At 44.2% G+C, this 24,622-nt stretch overlaps 1 protein-coding gene across 2 annotated transcripts in view; it reads left to right on the top strand.

Moving 5' to 3' along the window:
• SLIT3 (slit guidance ligand 3) overlaps positions 1-24,622 on the top strand; it is a 754,510-nt gene that overhangs the window by 499,320 nt on the left and 230,568 nt on the right. For both annotated transcript variants that reach the window (XM_064279080.1, XM_064279081.1), the window contains exon 5: positions 15,686-15,757. In XM_064279080.1, the coding sequence (XP_064135150.1) occupies positions 15,686-15,757 (72 nt within the window). The remainder of the gene's footprint in view (positions 1-15,685; positions 15,758-24,622) is intronic.

Here is a 24,622-nt window from a genome sequence, read left to right as displayed (position 1 = left end):
GCCGCTCCATGGGAGAAACATGTGCCAGTCTGCTTCCCTAAAGATTTACAGCCTTGGAAACCCTATGGGGCGGGCCTCTCTGTCCTATAGGTCACTATGAGTCTGAATGGACTCCACGGCAATGAGGTTTGGGTAATATGCAAAGAGCTCTAAATGCGTTGTCTCATTTGTTGTTATTGTTGTCGTTAGTTGCCCTGAGTCAGCTCCTGACCATTGTGATCTACAGAGTTTTCATTGTCTTACTCTCAGAAGTAGGTCAAGTAGGTCTCCGGGTCTTTCTCCCTAATCCGTAATAGTCTGAAAGCTTCACTGGAACCCGTTCAGCATTATAGCGGCGCACAAGCCTCCACTGAGTGCAGATGGTGGTTTGCTACACTTGAGGGGTATTGGCGGGAAACTGAACCTGGGTCTCTCAGGTGGAAGACAAGAATTTTACCACAGAACTACCCTGCCCTCTTATATCATTTAGCCATTTCATAATTTCCCAACATAGGTACTTTCATCACCTCCATTTGACAGATGAGGAAATTGAGGCTTGAACAAAGTAATTTACTCAGACAAAATCACACAGCTAGTAAGTGGCAATGCTGAAATACACTCCTGAGCCAAGCTTCTAGTACGGTGCCCTCTGCCTCCTGTGGTCTCAGCCATATGCAGGACTTCTGGGGTCAGGTAGGACAGGAAAGGAGCTGAGTGACCAGGAAAAGTACGGCTCAGGCTGTAGTAGACAAACAGCTTTAGAGAGGCAAGGGACATTCTAGGTCTAATCAAAGGGGGGTTTCAGAAGAAGCTTCCCTTTTATCCTTTCTCTCTGCCCCCCACCTCCTCCCATGGAAGTCCTTTCCTCTTTCCTGGGACAAGGGAGTTGAGTGTATTTGGCACAGGACTAGTGGCAGCAGTCTCACATTTGTCACTAATTAATTTCAGCTTTGCAGTTTACTGGGTTCTCCCAGCGCTCATGTCCCTTGTCTAGTACCTTTCGAGCTGAACGGCTAGAAGCAGGTCTGGGATTAAATATTAGTGTGAACTTCAAACTTAGTGTAAATCTATCGAACTGCATCCATTTTTACGTAGATAAGCAAGAGAACAGCATCTATTCTCCTTTAGTCAATACCGGGGCATCCACAGGTGTGAGTTATTAGCAAGAACGGTAATTGCTTTGAATGGAACAATAAATAGTTTAGGGGATCATGATGAGAAATGTCGCTCTATGGTATTAACATAGTTTACTGGCTTAAGCTGCTCTGTACTTCATCCGACACAGAGCTTTGAGAAGCTGGCCTTGCAACCCCGGGTGCTGAGCTCTTGCTGAATCGCTTTCCCGCTTCAGTAGAAGAAAATTTTGAGCTTTTCTGAAGCCACATTGATTTTATTGGCAGATGGCCCCATGACAGCATCTCACCTTCACCACAAGGTTTCACTTGCTTAATGGGGTTCTGAAAAGTTACAGGAAAGAACAGGCATATACAGGCCACATTCCCTTAAGTTATAGCCTTACATTCCAAATTCCAACCTCTGGGTAGCCTTGGCCCTAGGCACCCTCCCTTCTCATACCCTACCCTGCCCCTGAGTGTTCACATTTCTTCAGTAAAACAGAATGAGCCACAGAAGAGTAAACCAGAATCAAAACCAAACCAGTTGTCATAGAGTCATTTCTGACTCATGGAGACCCCATGTGTGTCAGAGTAGAATTGTGCTCCACAGGGTTTTCAATGGCTTTTTCAGGAGTAGATTGACAGGACTTTCTTCCAGGGTACCTCTGGCTGGGTAGATTTGAAACCACCAACCTTTTGGTTAGCTGCCAAGGGCATTAACCATTTGTACCTCCCAGAGACTACCATAAGAGTAAACACAAGGCCGTATCCCTTAGTGTGGAAGGGTAGAGCTGTTCAGTCCACAAGACAGTAGTTTTAGGGTTGGCTGGTCTGGCACACAGAAGGGTTTCAGAGACATGTTCAAAGAATCTTTTTCTCATGATCAAGTTGTATTTGTAAGGTTACAGTGAGGTGGAGATCAAGAAGTGGCTTCAACTTTTCCCAAACTACAACCCTTAGACCCGTGGACTTTCCCTCTTCTCCCCATTCCCTCCTCCTTTTCCTCAGGTGCTCTGTGCATCTCCAGATCCCATAGACACTTGGGCAGGGAGGAGTCTGATCACAGTGCAGATTACCCCAAAGATGATCGAGACTCTCTCACTGCCAGTCACCAGTTTATGATATCCCCTATAGGTTACTGCTAAAAACGTCTCCTCCCTTACCCAGGGCTTCATTATCTGCATTATTCCAAGTGCCAGAATCCAGAAAGGGGGAGGGGATGGTGTTGTTCGTGGAGATGAAGCATTGCCAGACACACAGCCCTTTTCTGGATTGAATTCATTTTCCAAATCTGTCATATCTTCTCAAGCCAGGCTTAAACTTTATTCAAGAAAAAACCGATAACCTCCCAATATAGCCGCTCCTTCCCACACTTCAACTAAGCTCAGTAAAGCCTTCTCAGCTGAAGGCTTTCTCTGTTGTCCTAGAGTCTGAGCTCTCAAGCATGCTACCCCATCAGGAGGTATACATAGAAGAGTAGAGGGAGAGGGTAATCGCTGTTTATAATCTGAAGGGGAAAATTGCACTTGAAAAAAAGAATCTCCATAGCTTGAGAGTGACTGGATTGACAAAGTGGCTCCAACAATGGGTTCAAACACAGCTACCACGGTGAGGATGATTCAGGACTGGGCAATGTTTTGTTCTATTATACTGAAGGTTACTATGAGTCAGAGCCAACTCAATAGCACCTAACAACAAGCTTGAGGTTTCTTCTCCATCAATCGGGAAACAGGATATGGCATGCAATCATTTGTTTATCCATTCAACAAACGTTTTTTAAGCTACATGTGAAGTTCTGTGCTCAGCAAAATTCCCTGTCCACACGAAGCTAACAATTTACTGAGGAAAATAGAAAAGACCATGTGACCTTTCAAGTTCAACCTCCAATAAGCATGTAGGTTAGCCACGAGCAACCTCTTCAGAACCAAACTCACTTTTTCTCGTGCTCAGGTCTGTAAATGACCTTTAGCCTTTTAGTAAAGTCAAATTGAACAGTGGCCTGGGACCACATTGGTGGATGATCTACCATTTTGCTTGGGCTTCCTTTTTTCAAGGAAAGGTAAGAGAACTTGGAGGAGAGATTGAGTCAACCACAGACACTCTCTGCTTCATGACACCGGCAGAAATGGGCTCAAGCAGTAACTGAAAATAGAAATTTAGAAATCTGCAAGGAAAACGTGTTAGAAAGCACACTCCCTAGCCACTTAATTTCACTAACTATTGCATAAGCAGATCTTCGCCTATGGAATATTAGGCCTCCGAACCAAGGATATCAGGGCACAGACTGGGAGGCAAATGAGGGTGCCCAAGTCAGCCATTAATCGCAAAGCAGACCAAATGTACACTCTTCATTTCTTAACAATTCCGTAGACGCTCCCCTGGCCCTGCCACCTCCCCCTTGCTCACAAGGTTTCATCTCCTAATTGCAAAAGCTTTTTGGCATGGGGATGCCTTTGTGAAGAAGAGAGGACTCAATTTGGGCCATCTCTCCAAAGAAGACAAGGGAACAAGGACGCTTCTCCAATTAATCAACAAATGCCTGGCTCCAGCTTTCGGGCCAAAGGATCGATTTACATAAAGCTACTTCTCGAGATGAATTTGCCTCCCCCTCTTCTCCTCCTGCATTCCCCTTGTCCAGCCAGCATTAGACATGCTACTGGATTTCAGATTGACAGTGTCAGCTACGACAATCAAATTAGGGATGAAAGCCTCAGATGGCTGCCAAGGGAGAGGGATGGAGGGGAACAGTGGGTGGGAACAATATGTCAGCCTCAGAGGAGAATGGATTGCACAGAAATTACTCCCTTTCCCAGACTCCACTGGACAGACACAGAGCATCAAAGAGAAAAAAAACAAAACACCAGTCTCCATCCTTTTGAACCAGGTGGAACCCCGCCCCCCCCACCAAGGTTGATAAATAAAACCAAAGCATCCCATTGGGCCTCCAGATAAGTAGGGTCTATCTCAGGTATGTACTTGGATCCTTACCATCAGATGCTTTTCAGCATCAAGCTTCTACTCACAATCCAACCAAACCCATTGCCATTGAGTTAATCTTCACTCATGGAGACCCTATAGGACAGAATAGAACTGCCTCATAGGGTTTCCAAGGAGCTGCTGGTTGATTCAAACTGCTGACCCTTTTGGTTAGCAGCCGTAGCTCTTAACCACTGTGCCACCAGGGCTCCATACATAACCTAAGGACGCCAAAACCATTACTGTACTCTTAAAAGGTCCATGATGAGGGAGCACGCAGACTCTATAGTTAAACTGCCTGGGGCTGGAATCCTGTTGATGTTTCCCATACCACTTAATGACACAGGGAGGGCTGGACCAGAACAGAAGGCACAACTGGGCTAATAATGAGAGCTCCCCAATGCCATGTAATGTAACTGCCTTGTTGCTAGATTGTGATAATCCCAGGGATTAGTGAGCTGTTGAGAAGCTCAGCCCCAGTACCATTTGCTGGATATGATCACTCAATTATCATGCTGTTTCATGAACACAAAGAGCTTTAGTTGGAGTTGCATATGATAATTAAGTGAAGAAAGCTTCTGTTTGGACTGGAAGCATTGGTTAACCCTGCCAGCCTTGGAGGGGTTGTGGTTTGGGAAGACTCTGAGTAAGTCCCGTGACTGGAAGGACATTCTCTGCTTTGGGAGGGATTGTGGAATGACTGGAATATGTCAAGCTATCACTTGCTTCCCTGGAATAGGTATTTCAATTTTGATTGGTGCCCCTCCACATTTAGGGAAACTGGTATAGCCAAACCCCTCAAGTGGGCCTGCATTGGGTTCATTTAGATTGGCTCCAACATATAAAGAATTTTTCCCTCTCTTGGCAGTGAGAGGGCACACAGCTACAGCATCCTGTTACAAGCCCTTATTCTAGAACTGCACTATTCAAGACAGTAGTCACGAGCCATGTGTGGCTATTGAGTGCATGGAATGTGGTCAGTCCAAATTCAGTAGTATGTCAAATGCACCCCAGATCTTGAAGACTTGGTATGAAAAGAGTGTAAAATATCTCATTAATACATGTTTATAACGATTACATGAAATAATAGTGTTTTGGAATATAGGGTTAAATAAAAATACATTATTAAAATTAATTTTACCTGTTTTTACTTTTTTATTATGGCTAATGGAATGTTTAAAATTGTGTACATGGCTGATATTATATTTCCATGGGACAGCACTGTTCTAGAATTAGCAGATCCCTCCTGAAGAGGCATGGGTGCAGGTCACTAACCTGTGCCTGCAGGTCACATTCAGCCCAGGACTGAAGCCCAGGACTATTTTGTTTTGATTTTTAAAAACTGATTTAAATGGACTTGACCTTCCTTCAGCTCACCTCCTCACTACTCCTACTATCCACACGCAGCCTACATAGCCCTGAAGCATTTGTGTTTGTGATCTCTAGAACATCTGCCCATGAAGACACAAAAAGTGCCCACGTTGGTAAATAATCATAACCACTGGTTGCCACCAAGTCGATGCCAACTCATGGAAACTCCATGCGTGTCCGAGTAGAACTGTTCTCCATAGGGTTTTCAATGGCTGCTTTTTCCTGAAATAGATTACCAGGCCTTTCTTTCAAGCCACCTCTGGGTAGACTCAAATCTCTGACCTTTTGGTTGGCAGCTGAACTCATTGACCGTTTGTACCTGTATCACCCAGGGATCCCAACTAATCACAGAGCAGCCCCAAAACCCGTACTCCATCTGCAGCCTTTTGTATCAGCTTGCAGCCTAACAGGCTCTTCCCTTTTTCCCTTTCGTCAGGAAGTTCCCTGAGAGTAAGCATCGGCAGCCCTGGCCCTCCCCAGACTTTTCAGTCCTTCAGAGTGATCCTTAGCTCTGCTTCGTTTGCTTTCTCCTGGGTCACAACTGCAGATCTGTATCTCAGCCTGGCTGCTCATTCCTGCTCATCGCCTGCCTGAGAGTGATTCTCTCCTAGATTGCAGCTGCCTAGAAAACTGTGGGAAATCACTCATCTGTGAGGCTCTCCTGTGAACACTCTGATCCCAAAGCCTCCCCTGCAGATTTGAGAGAATCTGGAGAGCAGGGTGCTTGGTCTACTTCTGCCATATCTCTGGGATCCCAGGGCCAACTGAGGGTATAACCTTCCATGAGACTCTTACCTCTTCTAGATCAGCCTCCCAACTGGGCTATTGTGTGACTTTCTAAAATACAAATTAGAAGACCAGACTTAAGGGTCTGACCGAGACTGGAAGGACTCTGGAGGTCATGGTCCCCAGACCTTCTGTTAGCCCAAGACTGGAACCATTCCCAAAACCAACTCTTCAGACAGGGATTGGACTGAACTATCAGATAGAAAATGATACTAATGAGGAGTGAGCTTCTTGACTCAAGTAGACACATGAGACTATGTGGGCAGCTCCTGTCTGGAAGGGAGATGAGAAGGCAGAGGGGGACAGAAGCTGGCTGAGCGGACAGGAGGAATATAGGGTGGAGAAAAGGAGTGTGCTGTCTCATTGGGGAAGAGCAACTAGGAGTGCATAGCAAGGTGTATATAAATTTTTGTATGAGAGACTGACTTGATTTGTAAACTTTCACTTAAAAAAAAAAACTTTCACTTAAAGCACAATAAAAAAATAAAATACAGATTAGATTTTGTTACTCATCCACCTTCAACTTTCTGCTGCTCCTCTACCTATCCTGTAGGTATTTTGTCCAACACCAGCAGTCTTGACACCTGAGACACAGGAAGCCTTTGCATCTTGCGTCCAAGAATTTCCCGAAAACCAGGCTAGAGACTTAAAGATAATAAGACACTATATTAGTTAAATTGATGCTAATGAAATGAAGATAGTAATTTGCATTTATATACTGCATTAGCATTTGGAAAGCCCTTGCTTGTCCATGATCTGTGATGCTTATCCCAATTTCATAGAAATACATATTAAGGCTCAGAAAATTGAACTGATGTTCTTAAAGACACACAGCCTGTAAGTAGCAGAGCCAGGATGCGAACTTGGCACCTAATCCGATACACTAATCATTCTACCCATGGTCCTTGGACTTGCTCAAAGTATATTCCAGGACCTATCTCCAGGGTTTCTGAATCAGTAGGTCTGGGTTGGGTCCCAGGAATATATATTTTAAAATATTTTTTCTATGGAAAATTTGACACATATTTAAAGGCAAAGCACATATTATAAATGAACCCCCTTTGTACCCATCATCTGCCTCCAATAATTGTCAAATCAGGGTCAATCATGTTTCATCTGTGCCCTTGCCCACTTCTCTGTCTTCTGTGTTATTGTAAAGCAAAACCCAAACGTCATCGTTTTGTCCTTAAGTGTTTCCATATCTAAAAGAGAAATACTTAAGAAAAGGAAACAGAGCCACAATATCGTTATTATACCTAAATTTAAAAAGAATGATCAGTAAGGACTATGTAGATATTTTCAAAGTACCGTAAGGACAAGGACGTTCTGATCAGGGGGACTATGAACCCCACGGGGAGCGGAATTGCAGTATAGCATGTCTGCTCTTCATGGCCCTTTCGCGCTGCCTGATCTTTATCAGACTGTCCACTTAGAAATAAAAAATTTTTTTAAAAAGTACCTGATGAAACAAGCCTGCCTTCCTCTGAGTACCAGTGATTCAGATTGGCATCTTTACCTTCTTTCCCTAAAAAAAAAAGATTTTGTGTTCCGAGTAAAACAAAACTGTTCAATCCAGTCCTTGATGGTTGAGAGCAATCTGCAGTTTGAGTTTAGATCTAGGGCTGCTTCTTGTTGAAAAGGAAAAAAAATAACATGAAACCATCCTTCTTACTGTTTTTGGTATCTAAATGTTACATGGATCCCTGGTGGTACAGTTTAAGAGCTCGGCTGCTAACCAGAAGGTTGGTAGTTTGAATCCACCAGGGTCTCCTTGGAAACCCTACAGCACAGTTCTACTTTGTCCTATACAGTTGCTGTGAGTGGGAATCAACTCAACGGTACCAGGTTTGGCTTTTGGTTAGATGTTACATAGGCAGCGGTGGTTCGGTGGTACAAATCTCCCATTCCATGTGGGAGACCTGGGTTCAATTCCTGGTCAATGTCGGTCATGTGCAAACCACCACTCATTTGCCAGTTGCTACGATGCCGAACAGGTTTTAGCAGAGCTTCCAGACTAAGATGCACTAGGAAGAAAGGCGTGGTGATCTACTTGCAAATATTAGCTAACAAAAACCCTGTGGATAACAGTGGTCTGATCTGCAACAGATCATGGGGCTGTATACATAAGAATCACCTGGGGATCTTGTTAAAATATAGTTTCTAATTCAGTATATCTGGGGTGGACATGCAAATTCTCAGCAGGGGGTCGAACCAGAATGAACTGGTTGGAAGCCCTGGTGTATATGTAAGGGGGTCCGTTTATTTGTATACAAGGTAAATGTAAGCTCCCTGAGGACTGGAAGTTGGATCTGGTCACTTTTGTGTCTCAGTGCAGTGCAGCACACAGTAGGTGTTCAATGCCTTTTTGTTGAGTGAAATAGGAATCTGAGCTGCCATTTCATCAGCCAGTGTTAAATATCTGAATGGTGTGGCTCAGACTTTTCTAATCAACTTGTCAGAGAAGGCAGAAGGGAAAGAGCTCTTGTTGATATCTTTCATTCAGTAACTTTTTAACACCAAGGGAGCAAGCAATGTAAACTCCTGCTGCAATGAAATATTCAGAAACACAACTGGAGCAGTGGGAAATCATTGGGGTTTTTTTGTCCCCCGTTGATACTTTGATTCTCTGGATCCCTGAGATACGTGGCAGTTCTTTCAGGAAATCATTCAGTGACTGGTGTAATCTCCTGCGGACAAAGGATGCCATTGACTAGACACCCAGCTGGAGGCACCAGGGCTTCTTAGCTGGGACATATGTGTGGGGCTCATTTGGTTTTGACAGTGACCCAACTGCCTACGATAATCTTGTTTATTAAGATAAATTGCCTGCAGAGGAGATTTACCTATTAAGATAAATCCTCCCTCAAGTCCACATTGTGAGATCCCCAGAGAACAATTTTTCCTGCATGTCTGTCCCTCCTGCTGTATAAAATGAAAGAAAGCAAAACAATAATATCTTTCTTTTTAGTTCCTGGAGCAGACTGATGTGTCACGGGATTACTATATGTTAGGAGTTGGGCGCAGGATTTAGTTTTCTATAGATAAAGATAGGTAGACAGAGATTGTCAAGTCGATTATGGCTCATAGTGACCTTATATACTGCAGCAGGCAACCATGCCTGGTCCTGCATCGTGGTCACTGGCGTGTTCAAGTCCATCGCTGTGGCTATTGTGCCTACTCATCTCAACGAGAGTTCCACTCACACTCACTGGCCCTCTGCTTCACCAAACATCATGTCATCCTTCAACAATTGATCCTTCCTGATGCCGTGTTCAAAGCAAACCAGTTGGACAATGTCCTGTTGCAATCCATAAGGTTTTCATTGGCTAATTTTCGGAAGTAGATTGCCAGGCCTTTCTTCTTAGCCTGTCTTAGTCTAGAAGCTCTGCTGACACCTGTCCATCATGGGTGACCCTGCTGGTATTTTAAATTCTGGTGGCATAGCTTCCAGCATTGTATGACAGTTTGACAAACTGACAGATGGGTGGTGATCAGCTTTATAAAGGATGGTAGTCTTGTGAGTACAAGAAATTTTAAATTCATGGATTATCCATCAGAAAGTTTAAAATCCCTAAATGAATTTCAGTTGATACCTAACACACCAATGAGCTAGTTTCTTCCTACTAGGCAGTGAATATGATCGTAATTTTAATATATACTCAGGCCAAAAAGAATCAAAAATGGCAATCCACAGCCCTAATCCCAAATCCAATAATGGCTACAAATATAAATGTTTTTTAGATCATCCCTATTTTAGTTTAACAAATCAAGAGTTGGTGGATTTTTTTAATGTTACTAAGAAGGCACCATGATTGTTCTCAGTGCAAGGGGCTTGCAGAGGTAGACAAAGAATTATCAACCTCATGGGGTACCGGATTGAGTTGTTCCCGTTTTCTTTGGTCGATTAGCTTCTTCTGTGGCCTCCTGGGAGTCTCTGGGTGGTGCAAACGGTTAACGTGCTGGGCTGCTAACCAGAAGGTTGGAGGTTATGGTCCATCCACAGGCTCCTTGGAAGAAAGGCCTGGTAATCTACTTCTGAAAAACCAGCCACTGAAAATGCTACGGAGCACAGTTGTGCTCTGACACGTACAGGGACCACCATGAGTCAGCTGGATGGCGACTGGTTGGTGGTCTCTTAATTCTTGGCCCTCAATGTCTCATCTTTTTAATCTTCTGAGAACATCCTGATTCAGAAGAATGGTCCTTGAAGCATTCTTATGAAAGCTTTGGGTTGGATCCCCTTGGGTCCCTTTTACTGATATTAGGGCCTTTCCTCCCTGCTTCTTTGTACTTTGCTGCTAAAAGCTCATAGCTGGGAACCTCTTTAGCAGCCTATTTTTGGGTTGCTGTGCTCACCTCACCCCCCCCCAATGGAGAACAGGGAGAGCCTAGGAATTTGTACTTCTCTTGGCTGCTCCCTCACCAAAGACAGTCTGTTACAGGACTGCAAAGGCCCAGCTTCCTTGCTTGGAGGTGCTCAGTGGTAGACCTGATCACATCTTTTTTCTCTTCCCTATCCGGCCTCCTCTATCCCTCAGTGGTCTCTCCTGGGAGCACTTCCCTTAATCTGTCACCTACCCACTGACACCTTGGCCTGCTGTGTGCTTCTGAGAGAGCCCAACCTCAGACAGACCTTGTTCCTGAATCAAGCTCTCCTGTTTTTCACACAAAAGGATCTTAAATCCAATATGGATACTCTTGTCTAGGTAAAAATTAATGAGAAAGCTCTAATCCGTCCCTCAGATTTGATTAAAAAAAAAAAAGTATTAGCAACACTTATGCATTTTATTCATTGCAGAGTTGGAGGTTTATGTCCTGGGCATCATACAAAGGGCCCTTTCAAGGAGGCAAACTCAGGGTTAAATGGGAAAACATCCAAAAAATAAATGCAGCCATTCACTGAATGCTTGTTCCAGGTGCTGTGCTAAGCGCTTCACACATATGAACTCATTTCATGTTCACATTTAACCTATGAAGTCAGGAATACTAGTAGCCCCACTGTAAAGACACAGAAACTGAGGCATAGAGCATTTAGTAGCATGCATGTTCATACAGCTAATAAGTGGCTCCACTCACTTCAGAAACAAGAATTCCCCAAGTGTCAGGAGGCTTCCTAGCCCCATTTTGTAGCTTTGGAGTAATTGAGGATTGGTACCTTAGAGCAAATCCCCCACAAACTGCCATATAACCCAGACAGGACTTCCTGGTAGCATGAATGTGACCAAGACAAGTGCTCTGTCTCCACTGGAGCAAAGAGGAGACCATTTTCCTGCTCCTTGCCTCGTGACCTAGCCCTGGTAGACATGGGGTGGGCAGGGCAGGGGTGAGAGTGGGGACTGTCACCCATGGTCACTTGGAGAACAAAGCCTGCCTGACGTTGCAGTAAGAGCTATGAGAAGCATTTCAAAAAAAGCTCTCCTGGAACTAGACAACCTTTCAATCCATTTATCAAAGTGTCTGCACTTCCCGTTGCAAGGTAGATGAAGCAATAATAAATTTGTGAAGAAAGTTAATCTGTGTCCAAAGCATTTTAGTAAATTAAAAAGGGGGCGGGGGAGTTGGCTTGAAGGGGGATATATTGGTCCTTGCCAGCTCCCATTTGACTTACTGTCTCCTTAATAAGTCCTCTTTGGTCTTGTGTTTTTGGATGGAATAATCAACCGGTTAATCATTTTCCAGAAGCTGGAAAATGCACTTAGCTAATGGGGTTCTCCTTTTCTTCCAGAGCCCTAATTATTTAAAAAGTCTTTCTAATCCCTAGCCCTGCTTTTCAACCAAGGAAGCCTTTCCCACCACCCATATTTATTTCCCCAGAAGACCCCAGCATATTTCCACCCAACTCCATCCTCATACCTTTCTTCTAATGTTAAGAAAAGATCCCTATCTCGGGTCACTTCCGAGCACTTCTGCCCTGCTCACCGTGAGCTGTCTCCCTCATGAAGGGTGAGGCACTAAAACCCGAACAAGCAATTGGCCAGAACTAGGCTCTTGGGCATTACAGATAGATTTTGTTATTTTTATTTAAGTGTCAGCTGAAAAAACGGTAGCTCTTGTCTTTCTCAAGGATAGTACTTAACAATAGCTCCATGGTCCGGCATCCCGCTGAGATAAACACACCATTAGGGAACCTCACAAAGGCCCTGCGATAATTGTGAAGGGACAGTTACCGAAAATGAAGCCTCCAGCCCTGAACCCTCCTCCATGCCCCATCAGTAACACCATTAAAGCTGTCACTTTGTCAGCCCACTGGAGGTATTTATGAAATCAATATACAATCCTGCAGATGGATGGCAGCTGTATTGTTAGCCGGAGAAGAGCGGCTCAGTGGAAAATAAAATTAATAAAAATTTACAAGCAGATCGTCCTGGGGAACAGACAAATTTCCTATCATCTACTATTTTGCTCAGTTGGGACAGGAAGAAAGCAATGGTAGGGAGGTGGAAAGGAAGCACTGCTTTATACTGGAATCCTTAATAAACTGTGAACCCACTGCCGAAGAGTCGATTCCGACTCATAGTGACCCTGTGGGATGGAGTAGAACTGCCCCATAGAGTTCCCAAGGAGCGCCTAGTGGATTTGAACTGCCAACCTTTTGGTTAGCAGCCATAGCTCTTGACCACTGTTCCACCAGAGTTTCCTTAATAAACTAGGAGTACCAAAAGAAAAACAAAAAACAGTTGCCATCAAGTCAGTGCCAATTCATGGCAACTCTATGTGTGTCAGAGTAAAACTGCGATCCATAGGGTTTTCAATGACTGTGACCTTTTGGACGTAGATCACCAGGCCTTTCTTCTGAGATGCCCCTGGGTTGATTCAAACTTTCAACCTCCCTGGCAGTAGTCAAGTGGTTAACCATTTGCACCACCCAGGGACTCCCGAACTAGGAGTAAGGCTGGGTATATTTACAGAAAGAAAATGGTGAACAGAAAACGAAGTAGCCGTCCCACTGAAGGGCAGGATTTTGTCTGTGTGATTGCCTTTGTTGGAGGTCTCCCAACATCACTACCAGATTATTTTTAAATATCAATGTTCATCTATCACCCTCCTCTCTTCATTCCACCATACTGCAAACCAGAGGCTCTGTGCAATAGCTATCCCTTCCAGTTTGTTTGGGGACGCCTTGTACTCAAACAGTTAATGCATTACAGGAATACGTGTCCCTCTTCCAGCTTCCCCGCCATGGTTAGAGCTAGCCATTCTAAACCTCTTTCGTTTTTGCTCCCCCTGCTTCCAAGTTTGGTCATCACCTGTTTACCAGAAGTGTGGCTTTAGCTCTCCTCTCAGAGTGGCCAAAGGCAGCCTGGGAGGGTCATAGGCTGGGGCTTGGTGGCTTGGAGGCAGCCTTTACTTGGCAGGAAAGACTGGGCCCGTAGGGAGTGGCTGCCAGAGCCTTGGGTGTAGCCCAGATGCTTGGTAGAAACTGAATTAGTCAGATGACAGGACCAGGGCCCCCTTCTCTTGGAGGCTGATGGAGAGCAGTGGTGTGGCCTTGGTGACACCGCCTGACCTCTGCTGTCATCGTGGGCTTTGTTCAGCGCCCGACTCTAGGCTGGAGCCCTGCTCATTGAATCAGGCCCAGCCAGGGAGCCTGCACTGGGCTCATTGTGCAGCTAAGTGTACTTATATCAGTTGCAGGCACGGGAAACTGTGTTTGAGATGGGGAGTGCCCTACTATTCCGCCCTAGAAGCCTAGGTGTTCCTACACCTGCACCTCACCCCAACTCTGAGCCTTGCTTTGGTGCCTAAAATGCCTACAGGTGGCCCCAGACAATCTTCAAGTATACATGAGAGCAGATAAATGGATACCTCCCTTCTACTTTCTATTTTCCTCCTGTCCCCGTACAAAAGGCGAATTTCAAAGGCCCGGTTTTAGTGGAGGTTGGTTGTCTGACCTCTCCTCCCAAATATATTTGGGCATATCTATTTTATAGCTTTTGATTAGGTGCCTTTGGAAAATCAGTGTGGGACTGTCCAATGGTGCAACCCATGTATAGGACGATTCAGCAACTACAGATGTGTTTTTACCTTGTGATCCAGCAGGTTCTACTTATAGGACTTTGCATCAAGGAAATCGTTGGACAGCTGCCCCAAAATCCACCAGCAGGGAAATTTGTCCTAGTGTTTCTTTAAATGGCAAATAAATAAGTAACTAAGTAAATAAATAAATGCATGCCTAACAATTTGGGAATGTAGAGCAATCTGTACAACTGGATGACAAACAGCCACTTAAAATGTTGTTGTAGGTGTACCGTTAAAGACACGGACAGATGACCTCAATACAGTAAGTGAAACAGTAGGTTATAACAGACTGTTGTATGTCCTAATTTGTAAGACTGGTGATCTCTGAGTAATTCACTTTTTTTATCTTAATATCTGACAAGTTTGTGTGTGTGTTCTCATCACAATGTATCTTTTATAATCAGAAGAGAACATAAAGATATTTCTATTTCGAAAGGGAAAATATAGACTAGCAGAACCCTCCATTTGCAAGTGAGAGCTGACTGTGCCCCTAGCCCTGTCTCTCCAAGCACTCCCTCCTCCAGCAGCTTCTGCAGCCTGAGGCTGGCTGTGCAGGAGAATCCTGGGTGAGACCTGGCATGAGTGCTCCGCAGGGTTGCTTTGTACATCCTGGAGGCCTGATGGGTCTTTGCAGATTGATTCCTCACTGAGATGAATGAAAAAGGTTCGTGTGTTGGGTCTTGCAAAATGAAACCTGCATGGGTCCTAGGAAGGGAACTTGAGGCTCTGGGGATGGTTAAAGAGGACCCTGGGACAAGAACACAACTTGGGTTTAAGCCAGCTGCAAACCCCAACTGTTCCTTACCCTCCAAAAAACATATTAAAGCTACTTAATGCTAGATGAGGGACCAGTGCCACCCCGACTGTGGATGCGTCTATGGAAATGTAATTTGAATTCATCATGCCTGTCACTGAAAAGATCCAGGAGGCCCCTAGAGGTCTCGGGTACTCTAGAATGAGCTGAGGCGGCCACCCTCCATCAGAAAATCAGAAGGGCCAGCCTCTGTTCCCATCCCAGATGACAAAGGCAGGGAGTCCTGAGCAGCCCTGTGAGATGGGAGATTGAGTAGTGTTGACCCTGCAGTGGGGGAGGAGGGCCATGGGGGAGGGGACGGGGTCATCTCTGGGAGGTGGCAAAACAGAGCACTGGGTGCAGTGTTGCAACAAATAACCCAGCATCTTGGCTCGTGGCCTGGAGGTGCGAGACCACCCACAGAGCCCGCCCGGGAGCGCGAGCTGCTCCCCGCCTGGTAACCATTTCAGCAAAGGCCATCACTGGGGAACAATGTGAATGCTTGTAGCAGCCTGGGCCTGAGACTAAACAATCCCCAAACCCTCCTGACTGCAGAGGAAACCTCCAAGGGGTTTTGTTATCTTAATAAGATGCAGATCGAGTTGGGCCTGGGTCTTTAATGCGGTGTACTTCTCTTCTTGTTTAGAGACCTGAGCGAAAACCAGATCCAGGGGATCCCGAGAAAGGCGTTCCGCGGTATCGCTGACGTGAAGAACCTGTAAGTGATGTTTTTGTTGCTTCTCTACAGATATGGCTAATTTGGGCTCTCTGGCCAGAGCAGGGTGGGAAGGATGGGGCATCACTGTGCTTTACAGTGCTGCTGTCCAGGCGCCTGGGAGACTGGTTGAGGGATGCGCTGCAGTGGTTTCCAGGGAACACACCTCGGATGCCACAGCAGCCTGACAGAGCCCTCTTCGTCCCTGGTTATTTGTCCCCATGCGTAAGCATGGGAGTCACAAGCCTGGGTCAGAGCCTGTCCCCACAATAGCTCTTGGGCCCTGGTTGCAATTTCACTTCTCCCAACATCATTATCTTATTCTATAAAATGGAGATTATGACCTTGTGGGATGTTGGGTGTAACTGAGTAAATGTTTAAAAAAAAAAAATTAGTGCCTAGTGCATAGTAAGTGTTCAATAAATGGGAGCCTTGATGATGATAACGGAGATCTCACTGTTATTAATATGATCATAATCGGCTCCTTCCAGGCAGTATTGGGAAGTCCAGGGAAGACATAGATCCATTGCACTAGGTGGATTTTTTGTTTGTTTTGTTTTTTACTTTTTATTTTGAAATAAGTATAGATTGAAGTTAAAAAAAAAAAATCTAGAGGGGTACCCTTTCACCCTTTTCCCCCAATGGTAACATTTTGCCTAGCTATGTATAATATCAACACCAGGACATTGACATTGGTACAATCCACAGATTTTCTTCCTCAGATTTCACCAGTTTTACACACAGTCGTATGTGTGTCTGTGTGTCTATGTGTAGTTCTGTGCCATTTTATCACAGGTGTAGATCTGTGTAACCATCACCATAATCAAGATGTAGAACTGTTCCATCACCACAAAGATCTACACTATGTTTTTGAACTTGCCAAATAACCTTCATCATTTCCTACCTGGCTTCCACTGTTTGCCGTTATCCCTGGGCCCTTACTTTCATGCGGAGCTTGTGCTCCTTCTGAATTTTCTCCCCAAGCAACTGTTGTCCATGTGCTCAGAACCTGTGTTTGGAGAGGGGCATGGAGAAGGTCTGGTTTGCCTGAGCAAGCATTTCTGCCCGCTGGCCTCCTGCTCAGGCTCAAATTCAGCTTGAGAAGTCTTGGAGGAGGCTTTTCTTAAAACTACTTTAACTGTCACTTTCCCTATAATGAATGCAGGGATTTTCGTTTACTGAGATCCTGAAAGGTAGCTGGCGATGGTTTCCAGATGTAGGTTAGCTGCCTCCCGTGTTGCTGAGGCCTTAGAGAAAAGCTTTTGTTGTTTAACACACAAGGCACACAAGAGGGCAGAGGCATCTGGGAGGGAAGGAAGGGAGGAGGAAGGTGGTGAGAACTTTGCAAGGGGCTCTTAGACTAGAGGGCTGTCTGCTGCTTCCTCTGGGAGTGTTTGCGGGAGAGGAACAGAGCGCGGGGAGCAGCTAAAGAGACATAGAATGTGAGTTCCTTTGCAAGACAGGTGTAGACCCCACTCAAGGAGTAACTTGCTGACTCTGTATATCTCCCTGTGAAAATGAGATGGGAAAACCAAACCTTCAGAACCGCTGAATAAATAATGGTGGGTGATCTCTCGCCCTCCAGTGGCACTTTTAACATTTCAGAGTTGCTTTTATAGCATTTTGTTCCTTGGATTCCAGGAACTTAAGAATGTGCAAGTGAACCAAAACCAACAGATTGTATTAATTAACATCCCAGAATATCAGGTCAAAAGGGAACTTAAAGATCCTCTAAAACCCTACAGTTCAGTGGTGAGAAAATTGAGGCCCAGAGAGGGACAATGGCTAACTCAACGTCAGCCAGCTTCTTGATGATGGGGTCTAGCGGGAACATTTTACTATAAGGCTATACATCTGTTAGATCTCATGGCTTTCATTTTAAATGGGCCAGTTGACAAAAGTAAAAATAAAAAACCATTGCGATGATGTATAAGCCAACCAAAAACCACGCCAGTAGCCGTGGAGTCAATTCCGATTCATGGTGACCCCACGTGTGCAGTCTAATTGCTCCATAGGGCTTTTATGGCTATGACCTTTATGAAGTAGATCAACAGGCCTTTCATCCAAGGAGCCTCTGGGTGGGTTTGAACTGCCAACCTTTCTGTTAGTAGCTGAGCACTTAACCGTTTGCTCCAACCAGGGACTCTGGTGTATAAGCAGGGCTTTATAATTACCGATTACATTTTGATTCTCAAGAAAGTGACAAAATCCCACAGAAGTCGTCTGTAGTTGCTGAGATTTTTTTTTGGTTCTGTTTTGTTTTCTTTTTTCCTGTAATATCTTTAAACCCACACAAAGGCCTCAGGAGATAAAAGGTTCAAGAACACAGACACCTGAGCCACTCCAAGAACTACCGTCAGGCCCACCTTCTCCAGGCCATACAGATGCGCAATCATCAAGAGTTTGAAATCAGCAAGGATCTTCTCTCTGTTTATTCCCAGGATTGGGGAGGACGGGCATAAACTCACTGCTTAAAAGAAGAATTAACCGACAGAACTAAAGGAGGATTGATTACTTTGCATTTTTTAACCAGTTCTATCAGCATGTATTTGTTGGGCAGAACCTAAACGCCCGGGAGTACAATTCATATTCTCAGGTGGCTTCCAGCATAACTGGGGACAAAAAACCACATGGATACAAGAGAATGTTAATATGTATCAGAATCAACATGAAAGCTGGCAAATGAGTGGCTGCGCATAGTAGGGGGCTGTCAAGAGTTACAGGGAAGAAAAGTAGCTTTAGGCAGTACAGTCTAGAACTAAAAATATGGCTTTGGAAGTTTGATAAATTTCATCTGAATTCCAGTTGCTCTACATACTGTGTCTCTGACCTTAGGTACATCACTTGACACCTCAGAGCCTAGGTTTCCTCCCTTGTACAATAAGGATAACAATTGTATTTGCCTCGTAGAGTTTTTGTGAAAGTTAATAAAGTAATGCATATAAATAGCCTAGTACTATGCTATAGGGTCACTATGTAAAAAAAAAAAAAAAAAAAATTTTTTTTTACTCAATGGCAATGGGTTTGGTTTGGTTTTTTTTTTTAAGTTTATGCTTGACACATGGTGGATATTTAGAAAGTTCTAGTTATTGTTGCTGTCACATTTCTTTGTTGTTGTTATAATTGTAAAGACTTTAGCTGAGCCTGAATGATGATTGGAATTCACAGTGTAAACAAGACAAAGTCTGTGTGCAAATTGTGGAGGCAAAGCCGTATAAGGTGTGCTTCAAGGGACAGGAGCAGAGACATCTCATGGGAGTGGAGGGGCTGTGAGGCAGAATAGTGGGTAATAAGGTTGGAAAGAGAGGTGGAGGCTAGATTGTGGAGACCTTGACTGCAGGAAGTATGGACTTTAGATGTAGCTACTGAGAATGTGGATGGCTTCTAGCCTGGTAATGGTCATGATGACATCGTGTATTCTGGAAGAGAAACCTAGGACAGCATAGGGGAGGACGAGGAGGAAGGAGAGGCTGGGTGCAGGATGATGAGTCTGTAGTCCAACACGTGGGATCTAGGCTGGCACTTCAGGGAGAGCAGTCAGAACCGAGAGGACAAGTCCAAAGTAAGAAGCCCTATGAGAAAAATGTCAACAGAACATAGCCGTCAAGGAGTTATTTAGAGGCCAGAGGAAGAAAAGTGAAAAATGATGAGCTCAAGCTCAGATAATACAGAGAATGATAGCACATTCTCATATTCATCTATCCATCCATCCATCCGTCCGTCCGTCAAAAATATTTTTGAACTCCTACTAAATGCCAGTTCAGAGGAAAAAGAGTAGAGAATAAGATATATAGATCTGTGAGCCCTGCCTTCTTGGCGCTTATCCTCCATAGAGATAGAGTGCTCAGGAGGAAGAGAAAGGGCTGGCTTGTGGTCAAGTGATGTCAAGCCTTACGTGGACAGTGAGGACAGAGCATCTAGTCTTTGTTAAAAAATTGTTGAATCTGACAGCCCATCCTGTTCCTGTCAAGTCTGAATGACTTTAATAAAGTCCTACTTCACATTCATCTCTGGGTCTCAGTTTCCTTTGCCTTAGTAAGAGGGAGGTAGATTAAATAATCTTACAGCCTTACGAGGAAATGGCATGTGGGTAATTGGAGATACACGACTGGAGCTAAGGAGCCAATTCAGAGAAGGCAAGCACTGGGGTAGAGGTGATAATTGAGTTTGTACATTTAAATATGCATCAGTGCATGTAAAATAGGAGATGCTTTGCAGAAATTAAGTTTGTATAAAAACTATTAAGAAAACACTCCTACTACCAAACCGCGATTTCCCACATGTGAATTGTCTGTATTGTGGATGAGCTATAGCAAATTTTAAATCTCAGGAACACAGATCTCTGTCATCAGCATGTTTAAGAACTACCTCCCAGCCCCCAGTCTCTTTCATCACGTCACCTTGTGTGAGCTCAGGGAATTTAACGCTATTCTACCACACCTACTCCTCACTTATCGGCTATCTCATTATTCAACATTTCACCATTACAATAATAGTTAAAAATCTACTATCCAGCTATTTTGTGCAATAACGACATATGTCTGGCAGTAACATTTTCATGACCGGTGGGACATATAGTCTCTATGAGTTGGAATCCACTCGATGGCAGCAGGTTTGGTTTGGTTTTGGGGACATATAGCGCCTACCTACATTTTCGCCTCTCAGGTCCAGAAGGACATATGTGTCCCACATAATATCGTGATCTGATGTGGTCATTCTCCATATTTGCCATAACGCTGGTTTTTGCATAACAACCTGGTCTTTGGAACCTAACTATGTCAGTAAGTGAGAAGTGGGCGTATTACCTTGAGTAAATAGGAGAAAAGATAAATTATTGGAGTATCAGGCTTAAAATTAAATAATACATGAAATGACGATTGATCAGACCTATCCATGACACCATATGCAACATTAAGAAGAGAAAAATCAAGGATTGTCTATTTTATTTACAATTTTATAGCTTTGACACGGATTTTCCTTGCTTGTCCTGACATTTTTCAGGAAGAAATAGTCCCTATTTACCTTTGTTTACCAGGTGACAAAATTAAGTCTCAATTAATGTATGTAATTTGGTCAAAGTCAACAGAACAAATTAGACCTAGGACTACCCACTTAGCACACCCTGAGTAACAGATGTTATTGTTGTTGTCAGCTGCCATCAAATTGGCCCCCAATTCATGGAGACAATTGTGATCCATAGGTTCTCACTGGCTGCTTTTCAGAAGTAGATTGCCAGGCCTTTCTTCCTAGTCCATCTTAGTCTGGAAGCTCCACTGAAATCTGTTCAGCATCATAGCAACACTCAAGCCTCCACTGACAGGTGATGGCTGCACCGGAGTGCATTGACTGGGACTCAAACCTGGGTCTTCTTCATGGAGAGCCAGAATTCTACCACTGAACCGTCACTGCCCGTTTAATAACAGAAGCCACTATCTTTTGGGCATTGTTGTTGGTGGTGTTGTTAGTTGCCATCAATCCTCTTCCAAATCACGGCGACCCCATGTGTGCAGAGCAGAACTGTGCTCCATAGGGTTTTCAAAGATGTAATCTTTAGGAAGCAGATTACCAGGCTTGTCATACTAGGCACCTCAGGGTGGGTTTGAACTGCCTACCTATAGACATTTTTATAGACCTTGATTCTTCCTGATTTGGCCATACCAGCAACAGGAACAATGAAACAGTAACCAAGAAGGCTGCTAGAAAATGGAGAGCCTGATTGACCTAAGCAAGCAGGCAAGAGTGCCACTTTTAATGCAGCAACGAGAAAGGACATAGCTGTTTGAGCCCAGTGGGACTGGAGAGCCACCAGCGTAATGCTCACACCTAAGGGACTTGGTGCCCTGCCCGCTAGACAGTGGAAGGAAGCCCCTAATTGCTTCCTACTTCTCCAGAGAAGAGAAAGTAGTTAGCTGGGGATGCCACTCTATGCGATTACAGAAAGATCCAGCTGATTTTATGGGCTGGTCCCCTTCTCTGCTGCCTGTCTATAAGGGCAAGAAGTGCTGTACTTAAAGATATACAGGCAGTTAGATGGACAAATGGATCTGAAGAAATACACTCAGAGAGAAACAGCCTCTAAACAGACCAACATTTGACACATCAATATGCAAACAGTGGACTAAAGCACAGCGAGAAAGAAAGAGAGACAAAACACAGAGATACAGAGGAGAGAAAGGGAGATAGACAGAGAGAGAGATAGAGACATGAAGAGGCAGAGAGATAGGCAGAGACATAGAGGGAGATACACACAGAGACACAGAAAGAGAAATAAATACAGAGACACACAGAGAGACACACAAAGAGGTTTTGAGAGAGGGAGAAAGAATAATCAGATAGGCATAGAGATAGGAAAAGAGAAATGAGTTGGAAAAAAAGAGATAGAGAGAGATGACAAGGCACAACCCAACAAAGCATAAAAAGAAAAAAGACAAAAACCAGTATGGATTGCTTTAAAAAAAAAAGTCCCCTTGCCCTGTCTTTCTCAGCAGTTATGTTTTCCTCTGTTTTTCGGTTTCTATTTGCGAGGACTCTGTAGGACATGCATTCCAGAAGGGAAAATCAATAACCCCTGTCTTTGCCAGCTAGCAGAATTTGGAATTGACAGTTTCAAAACAAAGCTGGGCAGGCGGCCTTTGTGTTCTCTAGTTAGTGTGTGTTGCTGCACTGCCTGCGTCTGCCCTCCCGCTTCCTGAGATTAATGAGGGCTGTCTCCGCCCTGGTGAACAGGAGGTAATCTTGTGTGAGGGTGAGGGAAGTGTGGGGAGGGACACGGAGGGACACAAAGCACCCAATCACTTGTAGCAACTCTGTGAATCCAGGTCCGCCCCTCCACCTGGGATAGTGTCCACACTCCTGGTCAGCCCTGCAGGATCTGGGTCCTCTCTCTTTCATATTAAGCCTCTCGTGCTCCTTTCTGCCCCTCCAACACCCCAAGCTCCTTCCTGCCTCAGAGCCTTTGCACTTGCTGCTCCCTTTGCGTGCACTGCTATACCCTCCGCACAGCTGGCTCCTTCTGACCACTCAGGTCTCAGCTCACATGTCTCCTCCTTAGTGTCCTTCTCCCACTGCCACTGCCCTCCTTTCAAGCCCATTACTCAGTTGTATTTATTCAGAGCACTTACCACCCTCTGAAATTATCTTGTCCATGTATTTGTCAACATGTCTCTGTATGTCACACATAATGGACATACGTACAGGGACCTTGCCTGCCTCAATCACTATTCCATCCCCAGGACCCAAACAGTTCATGGCAGTAAGTTTCACTAAAAGTGTATTGATGTCATTTCACAAGTATTTGCTGGTAGTATATTACATACAGGAAATTATGTTTGTTGTTGTTGTTAGGTGCTGTTGAGTTGGTTCCAACTCGTAGAGATCCTATGTACTACAGAACGAAACACTGCCCGGTCCTGTGCCACCCTCATAATTGTTGTTATGCTTGAGCCCATTGTTGCAGCCACTGTGTCAGTCCACCACGTTGAGGGTCTTCCTCTTTTTCGCTAACCTTCTGCTTTACCAAGAATGACGTCCTTCTCCAGGAATTGATCACTCCTGATAACATGTCCAAAGTATATAAGATGTAGTCTTGCCATCCTTGCTTCTAAGGAGCATTCTGGTTGTACTTCTTACAAGATAGATTTGTTCATTCTTTTGGGGGTTCATGGTATATTCAATATTTTTTGCCAACACCACAATTCAAAGGTGTCAATTCTTCTTTGGTCTTCCTTATTCATTGTCCAGCTTTCACATGCATACGAGGCTGTTGAAAATACCATGGCTTGGGTCAGGCGTACCTTAGTCTTCAAGGTGACATCTTTTCTTTTCAACACTTTAAAGAGGTCTTTTGCAGCAGATTTGCCCAATGCAATTCATCTTTTGATTTCTTGACTACTGTTGCCGTGGGTGTTGATTGTAGACCCAAGTAAAATGAAATCCTTGACAACTTCAATCTTTTCCCCATTTATCATGATATTGCTTATTGGTCCACTTGTAAGGATTTTGTTTTCTTAATGTTGAAGTGTGAGCCATACTGAAGGCCATGGTCTTTGATCTTCATCAGTAAGTGCTTCATGTCCTCTTCAGTTTTAGCAAACAAGGTTGTGTCACCTGCATAACGCAGGTTGTTAATGCATCTTCCTCCAGTCCTGATGCTCTGTTCTTTATGGAGTCCAGCGTCTCGGATTATTTGCTCAGCATACAGATTGAATACGTTTGGTCAAAGGGTACAACCCTGACGCATACCTTTCCTGATTTTAAACCACAGAGCATCCCCTTGTTCTGTTTGAATGACTGCCTCTTAATCTATGTACAGGTTCCTAATGAGCACAATCAAGTGCTCTGGAATTCCCATTTTTCGCAATGTTATTCATAATTTGTTATGAGCCACACAGTCAAGTGCCTTTGCAAAGTCAATAAAACACAGATAAACATCTTTCTGGTATTCTCTGCTTTCAGCCACGATCCATCTGACATCAGCAATGATATCCGTGGTTCCATATCCTCTTCTGAATCTGGCCTGAATTTCTGGCAGTTTCCTGTCAATATACTGCTGCGGCCACTTTTGAATGATCTTCAGCAAAATTTTACCTGTGTTGATATCAATGATATTGTTTGATAATTTCCGTATTCAGTTGGATCACTTTTCTTAGGAACAGGCAAAAATATGGATCTCTTCCAGTCGGTTGGACAGGTAGCTGTCTTCCAAATTTCTTGGCATTTTGGTATAATGACTATGTATTCTTTCTGTCTTCTTTTGATGCTTCCTGCATCGTTTAACATTTTCCTCATAGAATATTTCACTGCTGCAACTTGAGGCTTGAATTTTTTCTTCAGTTCTTTCAGTTTGAGAAATGCCAAGAGTGTTCTTAC

This window comes from Loxodonta africana, chromosome 2 (assembly GCF_030014295.1).
Source record: "Loxodonta africana isolate mLoxAfr1 chromosome 2, mLoxAfr1.hap2, whole genome shotgun sequence".
NCBI lineage: Eukaryota > Metazoa > Chordata > Mammalia > Proboscidea > Elephantidae > Loxodonta > Loxodonta africana.
This window is presented reverse-complemented; position numbering and strand designations above follow the sequence as displayed.